Source organism: Berghia stephanieae, chromosome 11, assembly GCF_034508935.2.
Source record: "Berghia stephanieae isolate SIO BIC M18660-M18661 chromosome 11, UCSD_Bste_1.3, whole genome shotgun sequence".
Lineage (NCBI taxonomy): Eukaryota > Metazoa > Mollusca > Gastropoda > Nudibranchia > Aeolidiidae > Berghia > Berghia stephanieae.
The window spans coordinates 125,020-151,302 of NC_088370.1; the positions used below are offsets into that span (position 1 = coordinate 125,020).

General features: G+C 40.3%; 3 protein-coding genes across 3 annotated transcripts; all 3 read right to left on the reverse strand.

Moving 5' to 3' along the window:
- Positions 1 to 30: 30 nt before the first annotated feature.
- Positions 31 to 4,321, reverse strand: LOC144957202 (uncharacterized). The gene has a single exon (XM_078888253.1). The coding sequence runs from the start codon at positions 3,883 to 3,885 to the stop codon at positions 841 to 843; it is 3,045 nt and encodes a 1,014-aa protein (XP_078744379.1). The 5' UTR covers positions 3,886 to 4,321; the 3' UTR covers positions 31 to 840.
- Positions 4,322 to 8,834: 4,513 nt separating this feature from the next.
- LOC144957109 (uncharacterized) lies at positions 8,835 to 10,402 on the reverse strand. The gene is made up of 3 exons (XM_078888087.1): positions 10,313 to 10,402; positions 9,481 to 9,626; positions 8,835 to 8,936 (listed from the first exon to the last, which is right to left on the reverse strand). The coding sequence occupies exons 1-3, from the start codon at positions 10,380 to 10,382 to the stop codon at positions 8,835 to 8,837; spliced, it is 318 nt and encodes a 105-aa protein (XP_078744213.1). The 5' UTR covers positions 10,383 to 10,402.
- Positions 10,403 to 24,633: 14,231 nt separating this feature from the next.
- Positions 24,634 to 25,467, reverse strand: LOC144957111 (putative inhibitor of apoptosis). The gene has a single exon (XM_078888089.1). The coding sequence runs from the start codon at positions 25,465 to 25,467 to the stop codon at positions 24,634 to 24,636; it is 834 nt and encodes a 277-aa protein (XP_078744215.1).
- Positions 25,468 to 26,283: the final 816 nt, after the last annotated feature.

A 26,283-nucleotide genomic window follows, 5' to 3' on the forward strand; every position in this document is an offset into this window, starting at 1 on the left:
CTGTGTGTGTGTACTCTGTGTGTGTGTACTCTGTGTGTGTGTACTCTGTGTGTAGGTAGTCCAAACTGAATTTTTTTTTTGCAAGAAACACACCCATTCAATGTTTTTCTTGTAGAACTTTTTATTCTGATTACTGTGATATTTGATTTGTCTTCCTAGGTCAAAAACTAAAAAAGTTATGGCAATTTGAAAATCATGGATTTTGGGCCGAAAACGGGAAAAGTTAAAAATACTAAATTTCCCAAGTTTGGGGTACCCCAAAATCATTATTACTATAGATACAGATCTAAAATCGCTTGTGGTTACAAATATGATGGCATAGAATAAGCCCAATTTTTTTGGGAAGGCTATTTAGCATAGTTTTACCACAATAACTTTTCAAAGTTCAGAAAAATCACAGAAAAGCAGTTTCCAAAAAGTTGCCGAAACATGCGAAAAAGACGCAACTTCAAACTGTCGTAACTTTTTTGTTTGTTGACATAGGATGACATATTATATATCAAATTAATCAGGTTTTAAAGCTCTATTTGAATGGTGAGATATATAAGTTCTGTAACATCATTATCAGTAACTCAAGAGAGGAAAAAGGTAGCCAAGTTTAAGAATTTGGACAAAATTACCCAGACCCAGTGGTGGCCGAGAAGCTATTTTCTCAAAATAATGGAACAAGACATGTCTTAATAGCTAAAACCAAGGTTTATTTATCATTCTATGCAGTAAAAACTGAAAAAGAACTGCGCTTGGATTATTTTTTACATAAAAAATCAAGCACATAAAAAGACAATATACACACACGCATATAGCCAAAGATTTTTTTCTCGCAATTGTTTTCTTTTCGAACTACTCAAAATTTGAAAGCCTTAACCGCTTGGGTGGTGTTGGGGAACTATTCTCTTGCTCAAGGACATTTTTCAAGGACTCTATCATGGTATTGAGTGGGGCAAATTTCAAATTTTTAATCTGCTTGAAAGTCTTACAATATCTAATTTCATTTTTGACAACTTCAGTAATGAAGGTTTTTGATTTATTCTCTGAATTTAGCCTAGCTATCAAATTGTCAACATCCTCAGCATTGGAGCATGGCCCACCATGATTTCGAACATTTACAGACACCTCTGCATTTTTTGAAATTGCTTTCATTTGTTTTTGTATCTGATGTTGTTGGTTCTCAATGAATTTCTGCCTAATTTCATTTTTGACTTCTTTCTCAACCTCAATTGCTTCTCTTTTAAGTTTTGGTGCCTGTTTTCTGGCAATTCTGAACATTTTACTTTTCTGCTTTAATGATTTCATTTTTAGATAGAATAACGTTTTGTTCCTTTTGACTACATGATGGGCTGATCTATTGTAAAGACATGCATTTCTGCGCTTTGAAAAGTCATAATCAACATCACCAAAAGCACTTTCACCAACAAGGTTTGTAAGGGGACAATGTTTAAGAGAGTCTGGCAAAGAAGAATATGAAAGCTGTGAAAATTTGCCATCATCCAAAAAATCTGACAACTGCCTGTCTGAAACGACCTTAAGCTCACTGCAAATCAACTGAATAGCCTTTTTAATCAAAACAGAATCACCAACATCAAGAAAAGATTCAACAGCAGAAATTGAGCAAGATTCAATTGACCAACTGGGGCCGAAGACAGATGACGTCACGCTCTCTAAACAATCACTAGGATCAACAGACCACTTCTCAAAGAAACTAACCATCGACTGAACAAGAGTTGGAAATTCAGCATAGGATACTTGACTTGTAACAATCATCCAGTAGGGACCAGTGACTTTCAGAAACAAAAGAGCAATTGCGCAAACAAATGAAATCAAGACATTATCATCCATATCAAAAGCAACACTCTCAATTTTTGAATTCCTATCAGCACCAAGAACACCGGAAGAGAAAAATTGTTGAATCTTCTGACGATGGAATATGATCATAGCAGCAGCTTCAAAAAAGCAATTGAATCTGTTTCCCTTAAAACTAGGAATGCAAGAATTGTGACAGAAAGCTAGCCATTCTTGATGACAACCATTCTTCTGATCACCTCTTGGACCTAAAATCTCACATGCCAAACGAATCAACCGTTTACAACTACTCTCTGATTCACCTGAAAAACGTTTGAACTGAGGAAACTGATCTCGTCCTAGACTTCTTCCATTAGCTTCAATAAATTCCTTTTCCAAACCCAAGAGAGCTTTTTCACATGCACTGCTAAGACCTAACAAGGAGTGAGCATTACAATGCAAAAAGTGGAGCCTGACATCTATTCCAATCTCCGATTTCAAAAAGTCTTCGAACTTTGAGTCAAACAACTTCATAGCTGCTGCTCTATCAGTCATAACACTAGTGATTTTTGACAAAACTGATTTATAAACCTCATCATGGTTCTCATTTGTTAATTCAGTGAAAGATTCAGATAGCGATTTAAAAAGCTTCACAGTTATATCAAGTAGAGTATTTGCATCCTCACAGGCTACGGGTCTAAAGCCAAGATAAAAGGTTGTTCCATTATCTAGGGTTAGTTGATGATTGACAATTTTTTTTTGGTCTCGAGATGTTCCATCACTGTGCAAAGTTACATTTGAGCTCTTTAAAACATTTTCGACTACCTGCAAATTGCTTAGTACATAGCCTTCTCCTAACATGTTTATGGCTGTCTGTTTGCAAGGCAAAGATGTTCGATCTAATTTACAGTCAAAAAGACCTTCACTGACAGTTTGAATTGTTTTTGCTACATTTCCTGCCGCAACACCACACTCACTTTGAAGACTGATCACTACTTCCCTAATATTATCTGAATACGTATTTTTCTCACGTAACTTTAGTTTCTCTTTCATTTCTACTCCAATTGCATGTGAATGGCTTTCTCTTTGCAACTCAAAAATTTGCTTTTGAAATTGCTCCTGTTGGTTTTGCATTTGTGCCTTTAGTTGTCTTATTACTTTATTCTTGGATGACACTTGATGTTTCAAATTTCCATTAGCTGCTTTTAGTTTTGCCATAGTGGCCTTATTTGTTTTATTATCTTTGGTTAGATGCATTCTCATTTTTTGACATTTGCTTTTGAAGCTAGATTTTATGCTCTGTGTTTTTCCTCTTAATTTGGCTTCATACTTTGCTCTTTCAGATGATCTGATGTTTTCACTTTGTTGGATAAGGTGTTTATTTTCAGCTTTTAACTTTTCATGTTCAAGTGTCAAGTCATTCATCTTTGAATTTTCTTGTTTAAGCTGTGACAACAATGCTCTTAAGGTTTGAACTTCTGCTTTATGGTTTTCAAAGTCAAAGTCAATAATTTTTGGTGTTTTAGCTTTACTTTTTGGGGTCGATGGTTTGATTTTTGATTTATCTGGGGTTATTGGTTGCATTGTGCTTCTTACTTCTGCTATGGCGGTACTCTGATTTTTCTGAATAGTGAACTTACTGTTCAGGAAATCTTCATATTGTTCTGGATTTTTTTTATGATGTTTTACGTTTTTATCTCTATGCTTCAATACCTGCGCTACTGCGTTAGAAATATCACTGTCTGAGACATCAGATTTTAAAATCAACCTTATCCAGTGGTACATTGTTATTCTTGGACACTTATCAATTGAACAATGTTGATGAAAATCAATGACAAAACGATTACAGATTGACGAGACATGGGGAACAGACAACGGAGGGTTACTGACAGTTGATCTTGTGATGCCAATAGCTGACAAGGTTGGCGAGATGGCATCCAAGTTGAGCTGAGTCTCAAGGAAAGAGGGGACATCACCATCTGGGGTCTTTTCAAACAGCTTGACAGTCTTCTCCACAGTATACCTGACCCTGTTGGGAGGAGTATCCGGCCTTACAGACACAAACCATTCCTGTACCTGAAAATAAAGAAATAAATCAAGATTCATAGATAGATTATAGTTTCAAAAGACAACTTTTTTAAATTTTTTTTTTTGTTTGTTGCTTTAGGTCTCTTCCAACACAATTGAGGTTATATGAGAGACCGCTGAAACAAAAAAACAAGCAATCTAACAAAAATAGTACAAATGTAAATCAAAATCATAACCTAAAGATATCATAAGCTAAACTATAAATAACCAAGAACAAACAGGCAGAAGATTTACAGAAAAAAAAAATCCCCTGTCAAAAATACAATCACAAACCAAAGAAGCAGGATAGGCTAGTAACGAGAAGAAGAAACGACATCACTATCGGATCGTACACCCATGCGAACATCATAGGTATATGATTCAAGGGTGATGCGCCAATTTTTTGTCTATTCAGACTATTCACACGTTTTTATTAAGTTACATACACTTACTGGGCATTAATGAATTTAGAACAGAACAATAATAACCAAGTTATTACTCGGAATTTGGACCGTCTCCAAAAGCAGACAATTTAGCCGGTATTACGATGTGAGTGAGTGAGTGAGTGAGTGAGTGAGTGAGTGAGTGATGAGTGAGTGAGTGAGTGAGTGAGTGAGTGAGTGAGTGAGTGAGTGAGTGAGTGAGTGAGTGAGTGAGTGAGTGAGTGAGTGAGTGAGTGAGTGAGTGAGTGAGTGAGTGAGTGAGTGAGTGAGTGAGTGAGTGTGAGTGAGTGAGTGGGAGTGAGTGTGAGTGAGTGAGTGAGTGAGTGAGTGAGTGAGTGAGTGAGTGAGTGAGTGAGTGAGTGAGTGAGTGAGTGAGTGAGTGAGTGAGTGAGTGGAGTGAGTGAGTGTGAGTGAGTGAGTGAGTGAGTGTGAGTGAGTGAGTGAGTGAGTGGTGAGTGAGTGAGTGAGTGAGTGTGTGAGTGAGTGAGTGAGTGAGTGAGTGAGTGAGTGAGTGGTGAGTGAGTGAGTGAGTGAGTGAGTGAGTGATGAGTGAGTGAGTGAGTGAGTGAGTGAGTGAGTGAGTGAGTGAGTGAGTGAGTGTTAACGATTTCACATACACAACTATGTTTTACGAATTTCATACATCTATGTTTACGAATTATTCCATTGACTTTTGATGATCAAAATGGAGTGAAAAGGAAGATTATTCAATAAAATACGAGAACGACCAGAAAATTGTTGTTGTACCTCCGTTACCTACGCATCTCATCTGTGTGTCTTTGTACTCTGTGTGTGTACTCTGTGTGTGTGTACTCTGTGTGTGTGTACTCTGTGTGTGTGTACTCTGTGTGTAGGTAGTCCAAACTGAATTTTTTTTTGCAAGAAACACACCCATTCAATGTTTTTCTTGTAGAACTTTTTATTCTGATTACTGTGATATTTGATTTGTCTTCCTAGGTCAAAAACTAAAAAAGTTATGGCAATTTGAAAATCATGGATTTTGGGCCGAAAACGGAAAAGTTAAAAATACTAAATTTCCCAAGTTTGGGGTACCCCAAAATCATTATTACTATAGATACAGATCTAAAATCGCTTGTGGTTACAAATATGATGGCATAGAATAAGCCCAATTTTTTTGGGAAGGCTATTTAGCATAGTTTTACCACAATAACTTTTCAAAGTTCAGAAAAATCACAGAAAAGCAGTTTCCAAAAAGTTGCCGAAACATGCGAAAAAGACGCAACTTCAAACTGTCGTAACTTTTTTGTTTGTTGACATAGGATGACATATTATATATCAAATTAATCAGGTTTTAAAGCTCTATTTGAATGGTGAGATATATAAGTTCTGTAACATCATTATCAGTAACTCAAGAGAGGAAAAAGGTAGCCAAGTTTAAGAATTTGGACAAAATTACCCAGACCCAGTGGTGGCCGAGAAGCTATTTTCTCAAAATAATGGAACAAGACATGTCTTAATAGCTAAAACCAAGGTTTATTTATCATTCTATGCAGTAAAAACTGAAAAAGAACTGCGCTTGGATTATTTTTTACATAAAAAATCAAGCACATAAAAAGACAATATACACACACGCATATAGCCAAAGATTTTTTTCTCGCAATTGTTTTCTTTTCGAACTACTCAAAATTTGAAAGCCTTAACCGCTTGGGTGTGTTGGGGAACTATTCTCTTGCTCAAGGACATTTTTCAAGGACTCTATCATGGTATTGAGTGGGGCAAATTTCAAATTTTTAATCTGCTTGAAAGTCTTACAATATCTAATTTCATTTTTGACAACTTCAGTAATGAAGGTTTTTGATTTATTCTCTGAATTTAGCCTAGCTATCAAATTGTCAACATCCTCAGCATTGGAGCATGGCCCACCATGATTTCGAACATTTACAGACACCTCTGCATTTTTTGAAATTGCTTTCATTGTTTTTGTATCTGATGTTGTTGGTTCTCAATGAATTTCTGCCTAATTTCATTTTTGACTTCTTTCTCAACCTCAATTGCTTTCTTTTAAGTTTTGGTGCCTGTTTTCTGGCAATTCTGAACATTTTACTTTTCTGCTTTAATGATTTCATTTTTAGATAGAATAACGTTTTGTTCCTTTTGACTACATGATGGGCTGATCTATTGTAAAGACATGCATTTCTGCGCTTTGAAAAGTCATAATCAACATCACCAAAAGCACTTTCACCAACAAGGTTTGTAAGGGGACAATGTTTAAGAGAGTCTGGCAAAGAAGAATATGAAAGCTGTGAAAATTTGCCATCATCCAAAAAATCTGACAACTGCCTGTCTGAAACGACCTTAAGCTCACTGCAAATCAACTGAATAGCCTTTTTAATCAAAACAGAATCACCAACATCAAGAAAAGATTCAACAGCAGAAATTGAGCAAGATTCAATTGACCAACTGGGGCCGAAGACAGATGACGTCACGCTCTCTAAACAATCACTAGGATCAACAGACCACTTCTCAAAGAAACTAACCATCGACTGAACAAGAGTTGGAAATTCAGCATAGGATACTTGACTTGTAACAATCATCCAGTAGGGACCAGTGACTTTCAGAAACAAAAGAGCAATTGCGCAAACAAATGAAATCAAGACATTATCATCCATATCAAAAGCAACACTCTCAATTTTTGAATTCCTATCAGCACCAAGAACACCGGAAGAGAAAAATTGTTGAATCTTCTGACGATGGAATATGATCATAGCAGCAGCTTCAAAAAAGCAATTGAATCTGTTTCCCTTAAAACTAGGAATGCAAGAATTGTGACAGAAAGCTAGCCATTCTTGATGACAACCATTCTTCTGATCACCTCTTGGACCTAAAATCTCACATGCCAAACGAATCAACCGTTTACAACTACTCTCTGATTCACCTGAAAAACGTTTGAACTGAGGAAACTGATCTCGTCCTAGACTTCTTCCATTAGCTTCAATAAATTCCTTTTCCAAACCCAAGAGAGCTTTTTCACATGCACTGCTAAGACCTAACAAGGAGTGAGCATTACAATGCAAAAAGTGGAGCCTGACATCTATTCCAATCTCCGATTTCAAAAAGTCTTCGAACTTTGAGTCAAACAACTTCATAGCTGCTGCTCTATCAGTCATAACACTAGTGATTTTTGACAAAACTGATTTATAAACCTCATCATGGTTCTCATTTGTTAATTCAGTGAAAGATTCAGATAGCGATTTAAAAAGCTTCACAGTTATATCAAGTAGAGTATTTGCATCCTCACAGGCTACGGGTCTAAAGCCAAGATAAAAGGTTGTTCCATTATCTAGGGTTAGTTGATGATTGACAATTTTTTTTTGGTCTCGAGATGTTCCATCACTGTGCAAAGTTACATTTGAGCTCTTTAAAACATTTTCGACTACCTGCAAATTGCTTAGTACATAGCCTTCTCCTAACATGTTTATGGCTGTCTGTTTGCAAGGCAAAGATGTTCGATCTAATTTACAGTCAAAAAGACCTTCACTGACAGTTTGAATTGTTTTTGCTACATTTCCTGCCGCAACACCACACTCACTTTGAAGACTGATCACTACTTCCCTAATATTATCTGAATACGTATTTTTCTCACGTAACTTTAGTTTCTCTTTCATTTCTACTCCAATTGCATGTGAATGGCTTTCTCTTTGCAACTCAAAAATTTGCTTTTGAAATTGCTCCTGTTGGTTTTGCATTTGTGCCTTTAGTTGTCTTATTACTTTATTCTTGGATGACACTTGATGTTTCAAATTTCCATTAGCTGCTTTTAGTTTTGCCATAGTGGCCTTATTTGTTTTATTATCTTTGGTTAGATGCATTCTCATTTTTTGACATTTGCTTTTGAAGCTAGATTTTATGCTCTGTGTTTTTCCTCTTAATTTGGCTTCATACTTTGCTCTTTCAGATGATCTGATGTTTTCACTTTGTTGGATAAGGTGTTTATTTTCAGCTTTTAACTTTTCATGTTCAAGTGTCAAGTCATTCATCTTTGAATTTTCTTGTTTAAGCTGTGACAACAATGCTCTTAAGGTTTGAACTTCTGCTTTATGGTTTTCAAAGTCAAAGTCAATAATTTTTGGTGTTTTAGCTTTACTTTTTGGGGTCGATGGTTTGATTTTTGATTTATCTGGGGTTATTGGTTGCATTGTGCTTCTTACTTCTGCTATGGCGGTACTCTGATTTTTCTGAATAGTGAACTTACTGTTCAGGAAATCTTCATATTGTTCTGGATTTTTTTTATGATGTTTTACGTTTTTATCTCTATGCTTCAATACCTGCGCTACTGCGTTAGAAATATCACTGTCTGAGACATCAGATTTTAAAATCAACCTTATCCAGTGGTACATTGTTATTCTTGGACACTTATCAATTGAACAATGTTGATGAAAATCAATGACAAAACGATTACAGATTGACGAGACATGGGGAACAGACAACGGAGGGTTACTGACAGTTGATCTTGTGATGCCAATAGCTGACAAGGTTGGCGAGATGGCATCCAAGTTGAGCTGAGTCTCAAGGAAAGAGGGGACATCACCATCTGGGTCTTTTCAAACAGCTTGACAGTCTTCTCCACAGTATACCTGACCCTGTTGGGAGGAGTATCCGCCTTACAGACACAAACCATTCCTGTACCTGAAAATAAAGAAATAAATCAAGATTCATAGATAGATTATAGTTTCAAAAGACAACTTTTTTAAATTTTTTTTTTTGTTTGTTGCTTTAGGTCTCTTCCAACACAATTGAGGTTATATGAGAGACCGCTGAAACAAAAAAACAGCAATCTAACAAAAATAGTACAAATGTAAATCAAAATCATAACCTAAAGATATCATAAGCTAAACTATAAATAACCAAGAACAAACAGGCAGAAGATTTACAGAAAAAAAAAATCCCCTGTCAAAAATACAATCACAAACCAAAGAAGCAGGATAGGCTAGTAACGAGAAGAAGAAACGACATCACTATCGGATCGTACACCCATGCGAACATCATAGGTATATGATTCAAGGGTGATGCGCCAATTTTTTGTCTATTCAGACTATTCACACGTTTTTATTAAGTTACATACACTTACTGGGCATTAATGAATTTAGAACAGAACAATAATAACCAAGTTATTACTCGGAATTTGGACCGTCTCCAAAAGCAGACAATTTAGCCGGTATTACTAACTTACCTTCCTCCATGATTCACTGGCTTCTTCCTTCAAACAAAGCAGTTGGAGCACCAGTCGGTTGTCAAACAGGACGGATGGTAAGGTTGCCCGTCTCCCCTTTCCCACAGCCAGGAATGTCCTTTTAAGGGACCTGTACTGGTCATCATCTGTTTAAAACAAAGTAAAGTAAAAGCAAAATTAATGTTTTTCATATGTTTAGGAAATATGAGGACATTTTAAATTTAAACCGATATTCTCTTATTTTTTCACTTTTGGAATTTTGTTTCTTCCTTTTAAAAAAAAACTCACTCCAATAAAAAACATAAATTTAAAAAAAAAAATCTCAGCAAAACAGAATATCCTTCTAACGTCAATGAAAAGAAAAAAAATAATGTTTATAAAGAGTCAACTATAAAAAATGAATAAGTCATATTTATTTACATTATTGTGAAGTAGTAAACAACTCACAAATGGAAATATATAATCTAGCCAAGGAAAATAATTCTCTACCTCCAGGTCTGTCTATCACTATCATCGATGTCCGCCATCTTGGATTTTCTTAGATATTTGTAAGGGTTGTAAAATCGTTCTAGTGGCTTAAAATTAATTGCCAGTAACACAAAATTAATTTATTTAATAAATATAATGCTTGAAGAAAGCAAATTACTGTATCACAGCTTATTCTGAAAATCAGAAATAAATAGGCTCTTCATTTTCTGAGACGGACCCAGAGTTCAGCCATTTTGAGAAGATGGGTTTGAGGACGATGTTGGATAAAACAATAAAATAAACAAATTTAAACTTAATACCTCTTAATTTATGATAATAATAAGTGAATTATATATTTATTTACCTGTCAGAACCTTGTATCGAGAAATTTCGAACGGTAGCGTTGATTCAGGCGAGATTGATTTGTTAGCCATTGGAGACGTCTGATACTGCTGCCGCCGGTGGGAAAAAGAATTTCATTCATAAAGTGATGCGTTGTTTCGGTTTAAGCATTCTGCGCCGTTGGACATTTTTTAGTGTTGTTTTCGTATTTATAAAAAGGAAAAATACGGCTTTCCAAAAATACCAAATAGAACTTGATCATAATGAAAATTAGCCTTGAAAAGTTATAAAAAATGCGATATTTTCAAAACCAAAAATAAGAACTACTACTATTTGGTACCAAAATAATCGGCCCTCTTTTACGTGTCTTATGAAACCAGTTTGGGCGAGATTGAACGAACGGCGCAGTTTGCCTGGCTATTTACGTTGAGGCGGTATGATTATTTTTTTTCGGCGAGCGATAAAAAACGGCTCAAGTGACTATTTTCGTTATCAAAGCACAAAGTCAGTTTTTTGTGCATTCTAAAACCAAATATATCATTGGAAAGATCAAAGATTGATCTTTTTATTGATATATATTTCATTGCATTTACAATGAAAATACGTGGTGAAGATTAAGTGGGAACTTGATGGAAATCAGCTCATTTTACGTCCAGAACCCGTTATCGGGGCAGTTTGGACTACCTACTGTGTGTGTGTACTCTGTGTGTGTGTACTCTCTACCAGACGAAATACGACCAAATAACTCAATCAAGTACACCATGTGGGCAGCCCTTTGACCACACATCCCAATTTTATTTTATTTTAGCCATTGGATGGTCGTTGAATAACAAAATATTCACCATAAAATCACTCGAGTCCCAACACACATACCGAGCGCCTCTCAGTAACAAATTATACACACTCGGAGCAGCTCGAATGCCTTGATTGTCCACTAATTGACAATCAGAGACAGTCAAAGACACTCGACTTGCAATGATCGTCAGGAATTTGCCACTCAGAGGCGCTCGGGCACAGGTGTTTAGAGTGTAAACAGAAATTATAGTAAACCTCTTTTTATGGCCGGGTGGAATTAAAATAATTTCATTGCAAGAAATTTGCTTTAGTATAGTCTCCATTTTATACATATTGTATAGCAGAAAACATGATAATGTCCAACAACAAAGGCTCATAACTCTGTTTTAGGAACATCATCTATTTATCAAACTTTGATGGCAACCCGACACGGTGAATTTAGTATAAAAAGAGGCGAACATAAATATACAATTTACGGATTCGGATAACCAATGACTAAAATAATATATCATAGCTAAATGGCAAAAAAAATAATAATAATAAAATAATATTAATAATAAATTATTATTACTGTCACGGGCCTATAGGGCTTAAGACACATGAAGAATGTAGTAGTACAAACATTGTAAAAAAAAACGTAATAAAATGCTTTTATGACAGCCTACAATGTGTATAAAATCATAGATAATCTGATTATTCTGTAAATCTTTAATTTGATACCCCATATATGAGCATCCTCATTTAGCCCAATTTTGGCAGTACCTTACTTTGCCCATGAGTGCCAGTATAAAATAGTTCCAGCGCTGAAAGAATATTATTCAAAGAGCTTATACAACTCATAACCCTAAAATAACAAAAATATGACACTTTCTATATATAATAAATACAATTTCCTGCCCCTGGAGTCTACATTCTTCAAACACCACGACCTCAAATTCAGGTATACCCCTGAAAACTGGCACCCATGACTAACTTTGCCCTGACAACCCGAAATTAAAACATAAAAGCTATGATTTCTTCGGAGACAGTACAAAAGGACTGAAACACCTCTAGTTTAAAATCAGCCATGTTAGTTAAAGCAACTCTATTAGATGATGTTCGGAAAAAAATTTGTCCGATGTTCTGAAAGCGTAAGGAATAAAGCAGCGCTTTTTGACAAATAAATATAATACTTCTTGAGACATTTTACAGCGTCCTAAAGTAGGTGCACTTAGACCGTAGTCGCCAAGGGCAAGTACCCCGTTTTATTCCAATTTTTGGTCAATTAAAAAATGAGGAGGTGCTTGAAAATTTGCATATTGTTTCTCTGATACATATTCTTTACGAAGGAGTTGGATCTATAAAGTTTGCACAATTAGGGGGTGAGTTATAACCTCCCAAAAATGTCCTCTTTGAACAGAATAGTGTGTAAAATTCGGCAATTTCTTCAATTTTTATTACCATTTTAGGCTACAAAATATACCCAAAACAAGTCTTAAAAAGTTTTTAAAGATAAATAGACCTATGTTAAGCGCGATTCTTTAAAAATTACGGATTTTGAACAAAAAACTTTAATTTTACAAGTCCTAAAGTAAGTGCACTTTGACCGTAGTCGCCAAGGGCAAGTACCCCGTTTTTATACTCTTTTTTTTTTCAAAAAAGAAGGGTATTAAGTAGTTTTGAGTTATGGGCATTTTATTACGTTTTTTTTAAAAATGTCTGTACTACTACATTCTTCATGTGTCTTAAGCCCTATAGGCCCGTGACAGTAATAATAATTTATTATTAAATTTCTACCATCTAACTTCATCTAAAATTGATGTCGCAACAAAGAGCGGACCATTTACATAAAATATACTGCACATCTACTACTAGCACTGTGTGTAGAAAACGCAATGGAATTGTACACGTACATATCGTCAAACCAACATTGTAGAAAATCAGGCCACGGAAACAAGTAATTGGTGATGATTATTTGACCATTTGCAAATTGGCAGGTTATGGTCTTAACTTGGTATCAAGAATAAAAACATCCATATTCTACCCGTTTTTCACTTCGAGTAACAAGGAAGTACTAGAGGATGACCAAATCGCGAGCCGATACACTGTATCATGAACGCTTTTAGGAAAACCCTATGTAAAATTGCTGTTAACAATATTACTGTAAAATACAGCCAGAACTGTCTCGTCGTAATAGCCTTGGAAAAGCTATTTGTCCTTACTTTCCCAGCTTACCCATCTGTAAAACGGGTACCTAGCATTAACGGAAGTGTGTGATATATGACTTGTTGCAAAATAAGAAATACGAAACTGTCAGGAAATAGTGCTGTATTGCAATTAGTATATTTTGGAAACCGTTCACGTTAGATGACTCTTCAAAGAACAAAATTTGTTGATGGTGTTGTAGTCTACAACAATATCAAATTTAGAACTTATACTAGTAAATTTGACAGAGTTATTGCCATTGTCACTTAAAACAGTATTGGTTTAGAAAAGTTAACATAAAATGGGAAAAATATGTTTTAATAGTTGAGCAAAAGTGCATCTAAGTTAAACAAAATTTAAGAAGATAAATTAAATAAGTCCACAATCGAAATGACTTCAACCAAAGTTAGAATTAAACTTTGTTTTCCTAACTTTCAATTGAAACTATTTTTGACCTCATTAAAATTAAATTCAAGTTAAAGAGAAAGCTTTTCACGAAGACATTCAAAAATGACAGCTTTTTTGCTTTTTTTTTTACGATGATCTATTCCATTTTCCCCGTTTTTCTTTGTCTTGTAATAAAATTATCCTTTTATCAAACTTTTAGCCACATTTCGTTGTTCTGTGCACCTTTTTATTGGTTTGGTGCTTGATTTAATATAACGTCCATTGCTTTATTTTCTTATTTTGCAACGAGTCATATACTATTAGCGCCACAATGATCTGCAACACAAAGGACAATAAACTGTTCTAACAAACACAGACACATAAAGCCAACTAATATGCACATTAAATGATTCCTTTATTATATGATGAAGAAGTAAAAAAATTTTCATGCATAAACATTAAAAAAAAGGACACACCAGATGACAACCCACAAACACCGGGGGGGGGGGGTCTCAAACAAACTAGGGGGGGGGGGGGCTCAACCACAAACACAAACAACACCATTCACACCACCACACACACATATACCTATACCCCATATACACTCAAACTAACCGACTCCGCCAAGTCATACTCTACACACACCCTCTATCCTCCCTACCCCGCCGAAACGAGAGACACGGAAGGGGCTCGCGGAAGGGGCTCGTTAATTTTTGTTATCCTGAGTAAAAATGTTGCGGGTATGAGTGTTTTTTTTTGTAAAATTAGTTATGTTTTTGGTGTAGTTTGCGTTGTATGAGTGTTTTTTTTTTTGTAAAATTAGTTATGTTTTTGGTGTAGTTTGCGTTGTTTGTAAGGCGTGGTTGGTAGGTCGCGCGGCGGTGGCGGTGGTCGTGTGTTCCGGAGGTTATTGGTGAAGACCCCTCTGCTGCGAGCGTGGTGCAGCGAGTGTTTGTAAGGAGTTGTGTGTTTGTGCCCGTTGTGTAAAGGTTAGAATGAGATTCCAAATTCCATAGACATAAAGTCAATGCTTGAATACCAAGTCGCGTCTTGATTTTGAATGTAAGTGGCGTGGCGGGCTGTTTCTTGGAAAAAGAGGTGGAATGAGTTATAAAAACGAATCGTTTTTGCAAAGCCAATCCACTTTCATCACTGAGTTGAATCTGAGCATCATCATCACATCATCACATCAACTGAGTTCTCGAGTAGCAGCAGCAGCAGCAACTAATCCATCCAGCAGCATGAGTGATTACGAGTCTTCTTCTGACACGGACAGTCGACTTGACGACGATGGAGACGAGGGGTGTTGTTTCGACTACCCGGCGAGATCTAAGCCTCTGGACTACATCAAGCCTTTGAAGTCGTCGACAAGGTCGTCGTCGTGTACTGACTATCTGTCGTGTCAACGGGAGGTGAGCGTGTTGGCGAGAAACGAGCGGAATCTGTCGCGGTGCGGGTTCTTTTACCGGGATGGCGTGGACAGCGACAAGGCGAAGAAGCTTCTGAGGGGTCGCAAGGAAGGCACGTTTCTGCTGCGTGAGAGTCGTCACTGTGGGTTTTTGTACGCCCTGAGTGTGCAGACGTCTCGGGGCCCTACGAGCATTCGCATAACTTACGAGGACCGTCGTTTTGGACTGGACAGCGATCCGGCGTGTGCGCACGTGCTCCCTAAATTCGACGGCGTGCTTCCTCTGATCGAACATCTGGTGTATCACAAGGAGCTGTATTGCTATGAGTCGTCGCCCGGAGGAGGAGAAGGGAGGAAATGACATCGATACGCTTGATCGTTCCTCTGCTCTCCTCTGTTCCGTCGCTGGCGCACATGTGCGTGGTGTCTGTGAATAGGCGTATGAAGCTGGGGGGCGGTGTGCCAGTGAGCGGCGACCAATCTGCCGTGCTGAGTCGACAGAAGTACCCCTTTTGTGTGTGAGAGACAGAGACAGACATTTTTTCTGTGTGTTGTGAATCATAAATTCATTCGTTTCTACATTCATTCATTCATTCGTTCATTCATACTCATCATCATCGTGTATCAACCGACCAAGAAAGACAGTGAAGGGAAGGATGTGACATTGAGATAAACATTTCTAGAGACTTATGACATCAGACGAGCGAATTGATGAACGCAATACATCTGTAAATAATTATAAATAAACTTTATTTGATCATATTATTCTTCAGAGTTACGTCTTTTTGTCTCTTGTCTGTCTGTCTGTCTGTTATGTCATACATAATTCTGTATCACAGGTCTACATTATTCACACTAGTTCACAATACAAATAATAATACAAATAATAATAATAATAATAATAATAATAATAATAATAATAATAATAATAATAATAATAATAATAATAATAATAATAATAATAATAATAATAATAATAATAATAATAATAATAATATTGTTCGTGGATTGTTCATTGTCACTGTCACAATAAATAATGGCCATTCACAGTTGTCGGAGGGCTTGAGCTGAAGGATTCGAACACCAGGTAGTCTTGCGCAGCACGTTGGTGACCAACAATCGCTGGCGGAGGCCGCATTCTGTCTTTTGTCGGCGTTAGTCGAGGAGCTTGGACTTGCTGAGGGCCACGAGCTTTCTAGCGGTAAGAACGAAAAGGGTTAGAGTGGTATGATTGACCCGGCGCATGACGCTGGAGAGCATAATGAGTCTTCGAAGATCGGGTTGGGCGTCCAAGCCAGGGTCTCCTCGTGAGTTGTGTGAGTTCAAGGCCGCTGTTTTTTCTGTGGTGATGGCTGCGATGCGCTCCGCCACCCATTTGATGTGCGCCACGGAGGATACAGTCGCCATAGTAGTACAGGTAGTCCGGGTAGACGTCTCTGAAGAGTGAAGACGAGGAGGAACGTGCGTCGCTGTGGTGGAGGTGGTAGGCTTGCAGGAGGAGGAACAGGTGTAGGATGGTTACGAACGTCTTGGGGTTCATATTATTCTGTCTCTGTAGATAAAGTCTGTGCAAGTGGGTAAACCAATACAACTGCGGCACGGCAACAAGGGACCAAAGATAAGAAAAAACAAACAATGGTCTGAATCTTGGAGTCTTTGTGCGCAGAGAGAGTTGGCATCGATGGCTGCTGGATGGCTGGATGGCTGGGTGGCTGGGTGGCTGGGTGGCTGGGTGAGAATGATCTCCATCGGCTATCGTAGTCCCTTATATTCTGTTTCGCAGACGAAACCAAACGCCGGTTTCCCGATCGGGTTATTTTTGGACGGGGAAGAGTGTCATCGGGAAAAGAGGATGTTGATTAACTTTCGGTTTCGTATCGGGGAAGCCCTGGGTAGGCAAATTAATGGGAATGATAATGGAGAAACTCTATCGTGAGGATGATAGACTTGAGGTCTAATTTTTACGACGCGTTCGGCGTGGTCGGCTGCCCCAACGTGCGGATGCCCAGCGAGGAGGCTGTTTGGGAGTATTTGGACGGGGAGTTCATGAAACGGCCCTCCAGAGGGTTCGCTCTGGGCCTCGGGTGGCATCCTGTGGAGGGTGGCGGGGAGGGAGAGACGACCAGACAGAAGCTCGTGGTGTTCGGGAATTAACTGATTATGGACGGGATGCCGGCTGAGGACAGGCAATATTGTTATGACGTCCCGTCTGCTCTGGGTTTCTTTTGCGATCTACCAATTCTTTCCGCCAGCCCATCCGCCAGCCCACCCGCCAGACCACCCGCCAGACCACCCGCCAGACCACCCGCCAGACCACCCGCGATTGAGAATGAAAAATGTCTAGATTATGATACGAATAATATAACGTAAACCTTCATACAACTTAAAACTCACAACTTATCTTGTTCAGTTATTTTATTCTGTGTGTTTTTATTTGTCGATTTTTTTGTTATGTAATGCCTACGTGCATTTACCAAGCCATGGCTTGCTCAGTGACCGAGTTCAAGTACATTCAAGTGTCTCACGTACTTATCACGCTTGACCGAGTTCAAGTACATTCAAGTGTCTCACGTACTTATCACGCTAAGACTTTGCATTGTGTCGTTGCTGTTGCGTATTGATGGAATGTTAGAAGTGCGGTCGACCGCGCAACAATCTAATTATTTATCAATAGGAGAAAGGGGGGGGGGGGAGTATACGTAATTGAATAAATAGATATTTCTTGATTACATTGATACAACAAGTAGCTATAGATAATTATAAGGTTACAACATCAAAGTAATTCTTGTAGACACAACCAACACTTATGTATATGTCGAATTTTGTTCTAAATGTCCAGAAGTTGTTGTGTTTTGTTAGAGGCACGTTTTTTATACTATTGTCTAAAATGTTCAGAGGTTTTGTTTGGGTTTGTTTGTTTGTCCGAATGTATGTTCAATCCATCAAAAATGTCGACTTGTCTGGTTGGGAGTTGTGCGGCTGTTTGGTATGTAAATTATGTACGGGTCGGGAGCTGTATGTCTGTTTGGTGTGTAAATTTTATGTACGGGTCGGGAGCTGTATGTCTGTTTGGTGTGTAAATATGACCATTAAAACAGGCGCCCGAGCCGGTGTCCGAGCCAGTGTCCACCTTATTGTATAACATAAAGGCTGCGGTGGTCGTTAGCTCACAAAAGTCTGTATAGATTTTACACAAAGGAGGCGATGAATACAAATAATTCCAGTATGACCGTCTGAGGCTGGCGAAGTTTAGTTATTTTTTAAACTTTTTACAGTGAGCCGGTGCCCGAGCCGGTGCCTTTTTTTCCCTATATAACATTAGTAAAAAAATTTCCATGCGTACTTTAACTAGTAATGAAAGGCACCGGCTCGGGGCACCGGCTAGGGCACCGGCTAGAATTAAAAAATTGGAAGAGATTACTATTTGTATCACAGTAGGTGAGAGGGTCGGAGTCTAGTAAACCAAATACACTAAACTGATCATGGAGCGTGTTTACAGCAAGAATATGAACCTGACTCTGACTAGTGAGGTGACAAGAGATGACTTGAGTGTATTGGAAAGTCAGTGTGATCAATTCTTGGCGGTCAAAAACAACGACACGCATATATTCTGTACTCGGAAAGGAGGTAAAAAATGGAATATTAAGACGACAGCCACGATACAGGAGGACGCCGAGCGGTTCGTCAAACCTCATCACGACGGGAGAGCCTGGACGACCGCGCCAAAATTCCAGATGTCGGAGGACCAGGAGAGAGAAGACGAGCTGTCGTTCGGAAGCAGCAGCTGGGAGCCGGGTTTCTTGGAAAAATGTACCTGCACATAAAGGACCTGATAGAAGCGCACTCGCAACTACGCCAACGGGACGTTTGCATGTCCATGTTGAGGAACAAGCAGATACACGGGAACTTGTACCGATATACCATGAAGACCGACAAATCCCCCACCAAGGAGGACGAGATCGAAGAATTCATGAAGAAATGCGCAGAGTACCCCGATGACTTCAACATCCTGCTGTGTGGCGACTCAGAGTACATTCCGACGTTGCGTTTGGCCGTGAGCTTTCACATGTCTGACTTATCCAAGGCCAGGCGGGAGAGGAAAGGTTGAGAGAGGAGGAGGAAGAAAGGGAAAGAGAGAAGGAGGAGAAGGTGAGAGAGAAACGAATGAGGATGATGAGTGATAATATTGACAGCAGCAGCAGCAACATCTGCACTTGCTGTTGCAAGCACAAACTAATTAAACCAATAAAAAATTATAACATAAACACACAAAAGCTGTCCGTGTGAGTTTATTTTCGTTATCAGTATGTTTTTCTACAGGCAGAGACCAGACGTATGACAAACACTGCAAGTGATACTGAAACAGGGTATGGGATGAGACCAGACGTATGACAAACACTGCAAGTGATACTGAAACAGGGTAATGGATAAACCCAGTGAGAAACAAACGAAACCGAAACACAATATTCCCTGGCATTACTACTACTTTCATTCCAAGCCACGGTTTGACTCGAGTGTGTTGAAGTGTGTATGTGTGGGAAGGCAAGCCCAGGTGGATTTGTTTACTCAATCTGAATCAGGTCGCTTCTAATTGGCCTAACCTAGGCTTGATTCAAAGTGGTCCAAGTGCAACTAAACTATAGTTGTCGGGCGCGAATATCGGCATATTGAGTTGATTCAGTCTGTCTGTACAAAACATCTGGTAGAATTTACAGCTTGGTTTCTGACAGCTGAAAATTTGGGCAGACGCTCCCGCGTCACTGTACAACAATATCGTTCTAATGAGTGACGGTGGCCAAATCAGCATCTGAGGCAATCGACAGCATCTGACAGGTAGATTGACAGTCTGGTTTGGTTGAGGAGGTCATCTGATTGTCGTCAAATCAACATCATGAGGCACTGGAAGTCATCTGACGGCAGAATCAGTCTGTACTGGCAATGAAGAGCATCTGATGACTGGGAATGATCACTGATTTGAATCTGGATCGTCGATTGCTATCAAATCGTGATCAGCCGGAGGCACATGATGTCATTCGACAGTTGAATGCCAGTCCGGTTTGGTGTAATCTGGAGGCGCTGATGTCATCTGACGGGTAGAATCACAGTATGTACTAGCGATGAAGAGCGGATAGGTGTCGAGCGGGACGTCTGGCGGTCGGGGTGAGGACCACCAACTGGCTGACTTGAGGTGACTCGGCAGCTCACGGACCGCGGCGATGATGATAGCGAACTCGTCATCTTGATTGAGAAACCGTCTGGCTGGCGTACTGAGAACATCCAGTGGTGAGATGTACCGACAGCACGTCTGTTCGCTGAGCTCGACGGCAGGTAGAATGACTGCTCTGTTCGCGCCACCGGCTTATATACCCACGCTGCAAGTAGATCACGTGACCGGCAGCCAATCACCTGCGCGCAAGACGAGTGACGTCACCGTTCGCGACGCAGCGACCAATCACAGTCGAGCGATGTTAGCGTCTGTGCGCACTGCGAAGATTCCCTAACATCGGCACTTTGTTTACGCATAATTTGCGGGCTTTTCGCATTCCAACGTTAGCATTTCTTCGCAACGCGGACAGACGCTAACATTTGACCTACTTTACGGCGTCAATGCAAGGTCGTATCCGCGGTGCGAAAATCCTCTAACATTTGTCCTTGATTCTACATTCCGAAGTTAGCATTTATTCTCATTGCGGAGAAATGCTAACATCTGACCTAAATAAGCCGCGTCTTAGTGACTAGATATTCTCACCGAGAAAATTTTCTAACATCGCACCTGTTTATATCCTGTTTGTGGTAAATTCTGCATTCCGAAGTTAGCATTTATTCTCAACGCGGACAGACGCTAACATTTGTCCTTGATTTTGCATTCCGAAGTTAGCATTTATTCTCAACGCCGACAGACGCTAACATTTGACCTAAATAACCGAGTCTTAGTGACTAGATATTCTAACCGAGAAAAGTTTCTAACATTTGCCCTTGATTCTGCATTCCTTCGTTAGCACATGTTCGCATTGAGAATATTTTCTAACATCGCATTCTGTTTACATCATGTTTACGTCAGATTACGCATTCTTTCGTTAGGATTTATTCTCACTGCGAACAGACGCTAACATTTGACCTAAATAACCGAGTCTTAGTGACGATATCTTCTCACCGAGAAAATTCTCTAACATTACCATTCATAGTTGCCTCACTGCGGGAATCCCAATAGTTACGTCATATACAATCGACCAATCGAATGTAGATTCGTTAGCTCGCCACCGCATTGAGAATAAAAATTAACATTTCCCTGTACATACATAACGCGCGCTAGTGCGGGGCATTACCGACAACTCCCAGTGTTGAGCTACTTTCCGACCCGAGCGCTCAGGCGTCGACTACCATGGAACCGAGGGGCTTTCCCAGTGTTGACGGTATTACCGACCTGTCAACTCCAGGCATCGATGCTTTGGTGTTGATTCCGACCCGAGTTGTGACAGGGGAGGAAATCTTGACCTAAACTTGACATGACGCGAAATAGGCCTATATTTAGGCCCTGGGGAAAAATAGGCCTATGATCGAATGGTTCTAACTGCCCCCCCCCCCCCACGTCTCTCCCTTTCCATTTTCTTTCTTTGTCTCTCTCTCTCTCTTTTTTTTTACTTTCAGTATCCTGTAACTCCTTAGCCTCCGAGAAATATTCAGTGTTGATCAGGTGGAGGCAAGACGAACCGAATATGTGTCCGCATTTCAGAGCGACGGGAGGGTGTTCAGACTGAGATAGTCTGCAGTCGCAGAGTATACATTTTGTTGGAAGCGACATGATCTCAATTTGACCAAATGTGAATTGTGGAGAAATGTGGAGAAATAAATAGTATATGTGCAGTTTCGCCTGACGATACAAGCCATGGCTTGCTCGACAGCAATTGTTAATATGATGGTGGTCGTTTTTTGGTGGTGGTGGGGGGTCTCCTTTGAAAAGAAACATGTTTTATTTTTCAACTCTCTCTCTCAACAATCAAAAGAAATCGTAAAAAGTAACACTCCTCTGTTAATTATATATATTGGATGGGGTGGGTGAACAAGCCATGGCTAGACGAAACCGAAACCCCAACTACAGTCACAAGTGTTATTTGTCCCCATGAATTCTGAGAAAAACGTCCATAAAGAGGAAAATACGTTTCTAATGAGAAAAGCAAACAATGGAATGATGACGACTCGCGGGAGTTTCGAAAGCGTCCAAAAGGTCATCGACCAAGATAAACTGAGACACTTGATCGGGAATAAAATTGTTATGGCGAGGCCGAGAGCAGCGACGATGGGAAACATCGTGGTTGTATCACACCCAAGTGACTCGAGATCTGCGTGTTGTCGCGTGTGGTCGTTGAGTCTGAGACACCCGCATGATCCGCTCCTCTTCTAATATTCCCTTAACAATTTTCTCAAGCTCCACCCGTTTTTTTTCGATCGTCGTCGTCGGCGATTGGTTGTCGTACACACCCCAAATCGCCTCTATGGTTTCACGAACCTTCTTAGTTGTCACTTTAATCTCATCTACTCTCGCACGAGGCAGGTCTTTTTGTTTATAGGGACAAGGGCTGCGTTTGGTAATACTGGTGTCTCGTGTGGAACTGGGAGGACGTGTCCGAGACGACGACGCGCTTCGTTGGGAATTCCGTACAGTGATGACCGCGGGGGTGCGGTAGCGCGTTCGGCGTAGTAACTCTGGGGGGGGGGGGGGCGGCAGTAATCTGTCAAGGGACGTGTGAACAGAACGAGATTTCTCCAATCCATCGTCGCCAAATACTATTGTGAGGCGTTGAGGGCCATCCATTACTTCTAACAGAGTCTCGTAGTGGTACCTCCTACAGTCGTCGCAGTAATCGCGGTACAGACGGGTCATACTGTCGTAGCCGCAGATAGTCTGAAAAGGCTTGAATATGCTCTCTCTCAGGTTTCTCAGTCGCATAACTTCCTTGACAAGACACATTATCGCGTTTTCACGCATGATATTGGCGATCTCAAGGCTGTTTATGACAGCCTGTTGTCTTAGAATTAGTCCTTAGTGTCATCCTGTAGACTTGGTTCATCGAGGACTAGGTTTACTATGTCGATCTCGGCTGCACAATTGTTCATGCGTAAGGGGATTGGAGGGTATTTTATTTCTGTCCTACACATTGGGCACAGGGGATTCTGTCGACTCTCTCGAGTCAAACCTCTATCGTATTCTCTATCATCACTCGTGTTCGCCTCTATCAGTTGGAATACGCAACTATAACCAAGTACGTGTCCGCATCTTAACGCGTGGGGTGGGTGTAATGTTGCTGTCATCTGCGCGTAACACACAATACATTCCATATATAAGTGTGGCTCGATCCTTCTACATGGTTGCGATGCCATGGCGACGATTGACGACTGAGACAAAAGCGAGTTCGCTCCTCAATTTTATGGGTTTTCACCCACTCGTGACGTGTAAATATAGGTGTTAAATATAATATGAGATAAGGAATAACCAGACAAAAGGACAAACAATGACTCGATTCGATAAAAAATGATAGACTTTATTTGTTGCTGTATCTCTCAAAACATTTTCGCAATACATCTTTCAGTTCGTGTATAAAAAAATGTTCATTGAACTCATCGAGACAACCCAAGTTATCTCCTCTTCGTCTCTCATTGATTTCACATAGTTTTATCGACAATTGTAAATAAAGTCTCTTCTCTTCAAGCGTCCCAAAGTTCTTAATTAGCCGATTACATTCTTCCGATGGGACTGTCAGGACAAATAACTCGTAATCTTTTGTTGATATCTGGGACAGAATCGCAGGTGGTGATGATGGTGATGTCGGTGACGACGGTGTTGATGATGATGGGTATTTCCGACGAGAATGCACGACTCGTTCAACCCCTTCAAACAGGGATTTGGGGGGGTTAATTGAAGACATCGGCACGTTGTTGTTGTTGTCGGACATGTTATGTTTCTTTCTCTTCCGTCTGGTTCTCCTCGTCTGCTGTGGTGGGAAACAGTCGTCTCCACGAAAAAAGTCTCCCAACGTGATCGGGTTATCTCGCACTCGGCTTGACTGCATCTTGGTTGTGATGAATCGAAATGAATGAATGACTATGTCTGTAAAATCACACCTTATATCGAATACAACAACCAATCAAATTGGGTAAGTTAACAGAAGGAAACTTTGCGATGATATCCTAACATTATCCAAAAGCGAACACAAATAATCACCGGGGAAAACGGTTAGCATTGATCATGATTCACCAATCCTCTTCCTCATCAGTATTTGTATCATCATCATCGCATACACTCTCTGCTTCCGACGAATCCCGCTCCTCCGACGAGTCCCACTCTTCATCGTCGTCGCTTCTGTATTCAAACTCCACGTCGTCTTCATCTGACGGATATATGTCCTCCGTTAATTTGAAGCCACGATCGTCTCTCCAACTGACACCATCGCGGCTTTTTGGTTGATCCGCCGAACATTCTGTCTCCTGCTGGATACCCTCACACTGTGACACTGGGGACGCCATGGTGAAACAAATGGTCAACGCGTTCGAGCGCATACACAAATAAATAGTCAGCACTGCAGTCTCAATCTCACGCGCCCTTTGATATCACCTCTACAAATCGAACATACCTTTAGTCTCACCGAACACGATTGACACGATACGTGACCGCACGGCATGTGACATATGTCAACCACAGCACATGTACAGACGGCACACATGCATCGCTCTGTCATTTGGGATGATTCCGTCGATATATCCGCGTCCGTCCGTGTGTCGTCGTCCCTCTTGCCGGGAAGAGGAAGCAAACTCTTGACCCCCATCGTCTTCACGAGTTTCAGTAATTGTACCGCCGACATCGTTACCCCTTGAATCACAGCCTGTACGACGACGTGTCGGAACTCGTCATACGGGTAGCCAAGGGTTAGTAGCGTCTGGACCGCACATGATAGCAGAGAGTTACCCGATGGTGCGTTGAGGTGTGGTACAAATGTGTGGGAGAGTAAGCCGAGCCGTCGCGATTCCTCAATCACTATCTCCATCGATAACCTTCCTCTCAGTCGATTACACATCTGCACGAACGTTGCACCCATCCTCAGGTGAACGAATGTGCAGGTTGGTCGGAATTTAGCGTGTTCGATCCACGGGACATTCCCGGCTGACCAATTGTAGAGTATGATGGAACAATAGAAGCATCGGCATCGATCGTTTTCGCCCATGAAATACAACCCAGCGTCCACGAGATCGCGAATCTTGACTCGATGTGTCTTGTCCCAGTCAGCGGGAAATGTATCCACTCGTGCAGATGCGCCGCTAAGTGTTATGTGGTTAGGATTTTTCCCGAAAACACCATACCTCGGCGTTCCAGGGTAGTAATGAGCGCTTCCACTCGTCGTTGAACCCATCAGTAGTGACGTCAGTTGCTGTTTGGCGCGACAGGAGATGTGCTGGAATTCCCGCGAGCAGCTGACGTCCCGATGTTCGTTGAACTGTCGTCGTCGTCGCTGGCGGTGAAGATGGAGTTGTCATTGTCGTTGGTGGAGGTAGTGACGAAGCTAGGGTTGTCGCCATCGTCGTTGGTGGCGGCGGTAATGGTGGCAGCGAGGTCGTTGTGTTGACAGTGATGCTGACTTTCTCGCAGTGAGGATTGTATTGCCCGTGGTAGTGCAGTACGTTAGGTGAGATCTCTGTGCTGTAATATGAACAAAAATGACATCGAACACCCGGAACACCATTGTCGTTTACGAAGTAAAAAACCATCATGTGCCAAACTGGTGTAATGTACGCTTCTCGCTCCCGGCGCAGGACGATAAATTGAGAAAGTTGACAATTTCTTCAGTTCGCACTGCATTATTGCTACAATAAAATGGTTTTGGCGGTCGCTAAGACGTCTTTCTTGCACACTAAACATTTTTTCACGGAGTTGTCATCACACCCTTGACAAAGAATTAAACACCCGCACGGCAGGGCTGTCCTGTTAACGGTGACTGTGCCACACTTTTTGCATGCCAACATCTTGTTCAATAACTTATTTTCGATGGATACGGCCATGAATTCTTCTTTGTATTGCGCGAGCCAGCGGGGTGGCTGCGAACCCGACGCAATCCAACTGTTGTGTGTGTTGTTTGAGACGCTTCTCCCACACATCATCCATACCACAGACACACGTCAACACAAAAATGACACAAATGAAAAACAAGGAATGACATGAAAATGATTGA

Bases quoted from the DNA above. Each gene is read 5' to 3' on its own strand.
- LOC144957109 (XM_078888087.1), bottom strand. From the start codon at position 10,382: ATGGCTAACAAATCAATCTCGCCTGAATCAACGCTACCGTTCGAAATT. The intron at 9,627-10,312 runs GTAAATAAATAT...TGTTTTAAACAG, and splicing joins TCGATACAAGGTTCTGACAG to ATGATGACCAGTACAGGTCC. The intron at 8,937-9,480 runs GTAAGTTAGTAA...CTTTATTTTCAG, and splicing joins CCAGTGAATCATGGAGGAAG to GTACAGGAATGGTTTGTGTC.
- LOC144957111 (XM_078888089.1), bottom strand. From the start codon at position 25,467: ATGGGTTCAACGACGAGTGGAAGCGCTCATTACTACCCTGGAACGCCG.
- LOC144957202 (XM_078888253.1), bottom strand. From the start codon at position 3,885: ATGAATCTTGATTTATTTCTTTATTTTCAGGTACAGGAATGGTTTGTG.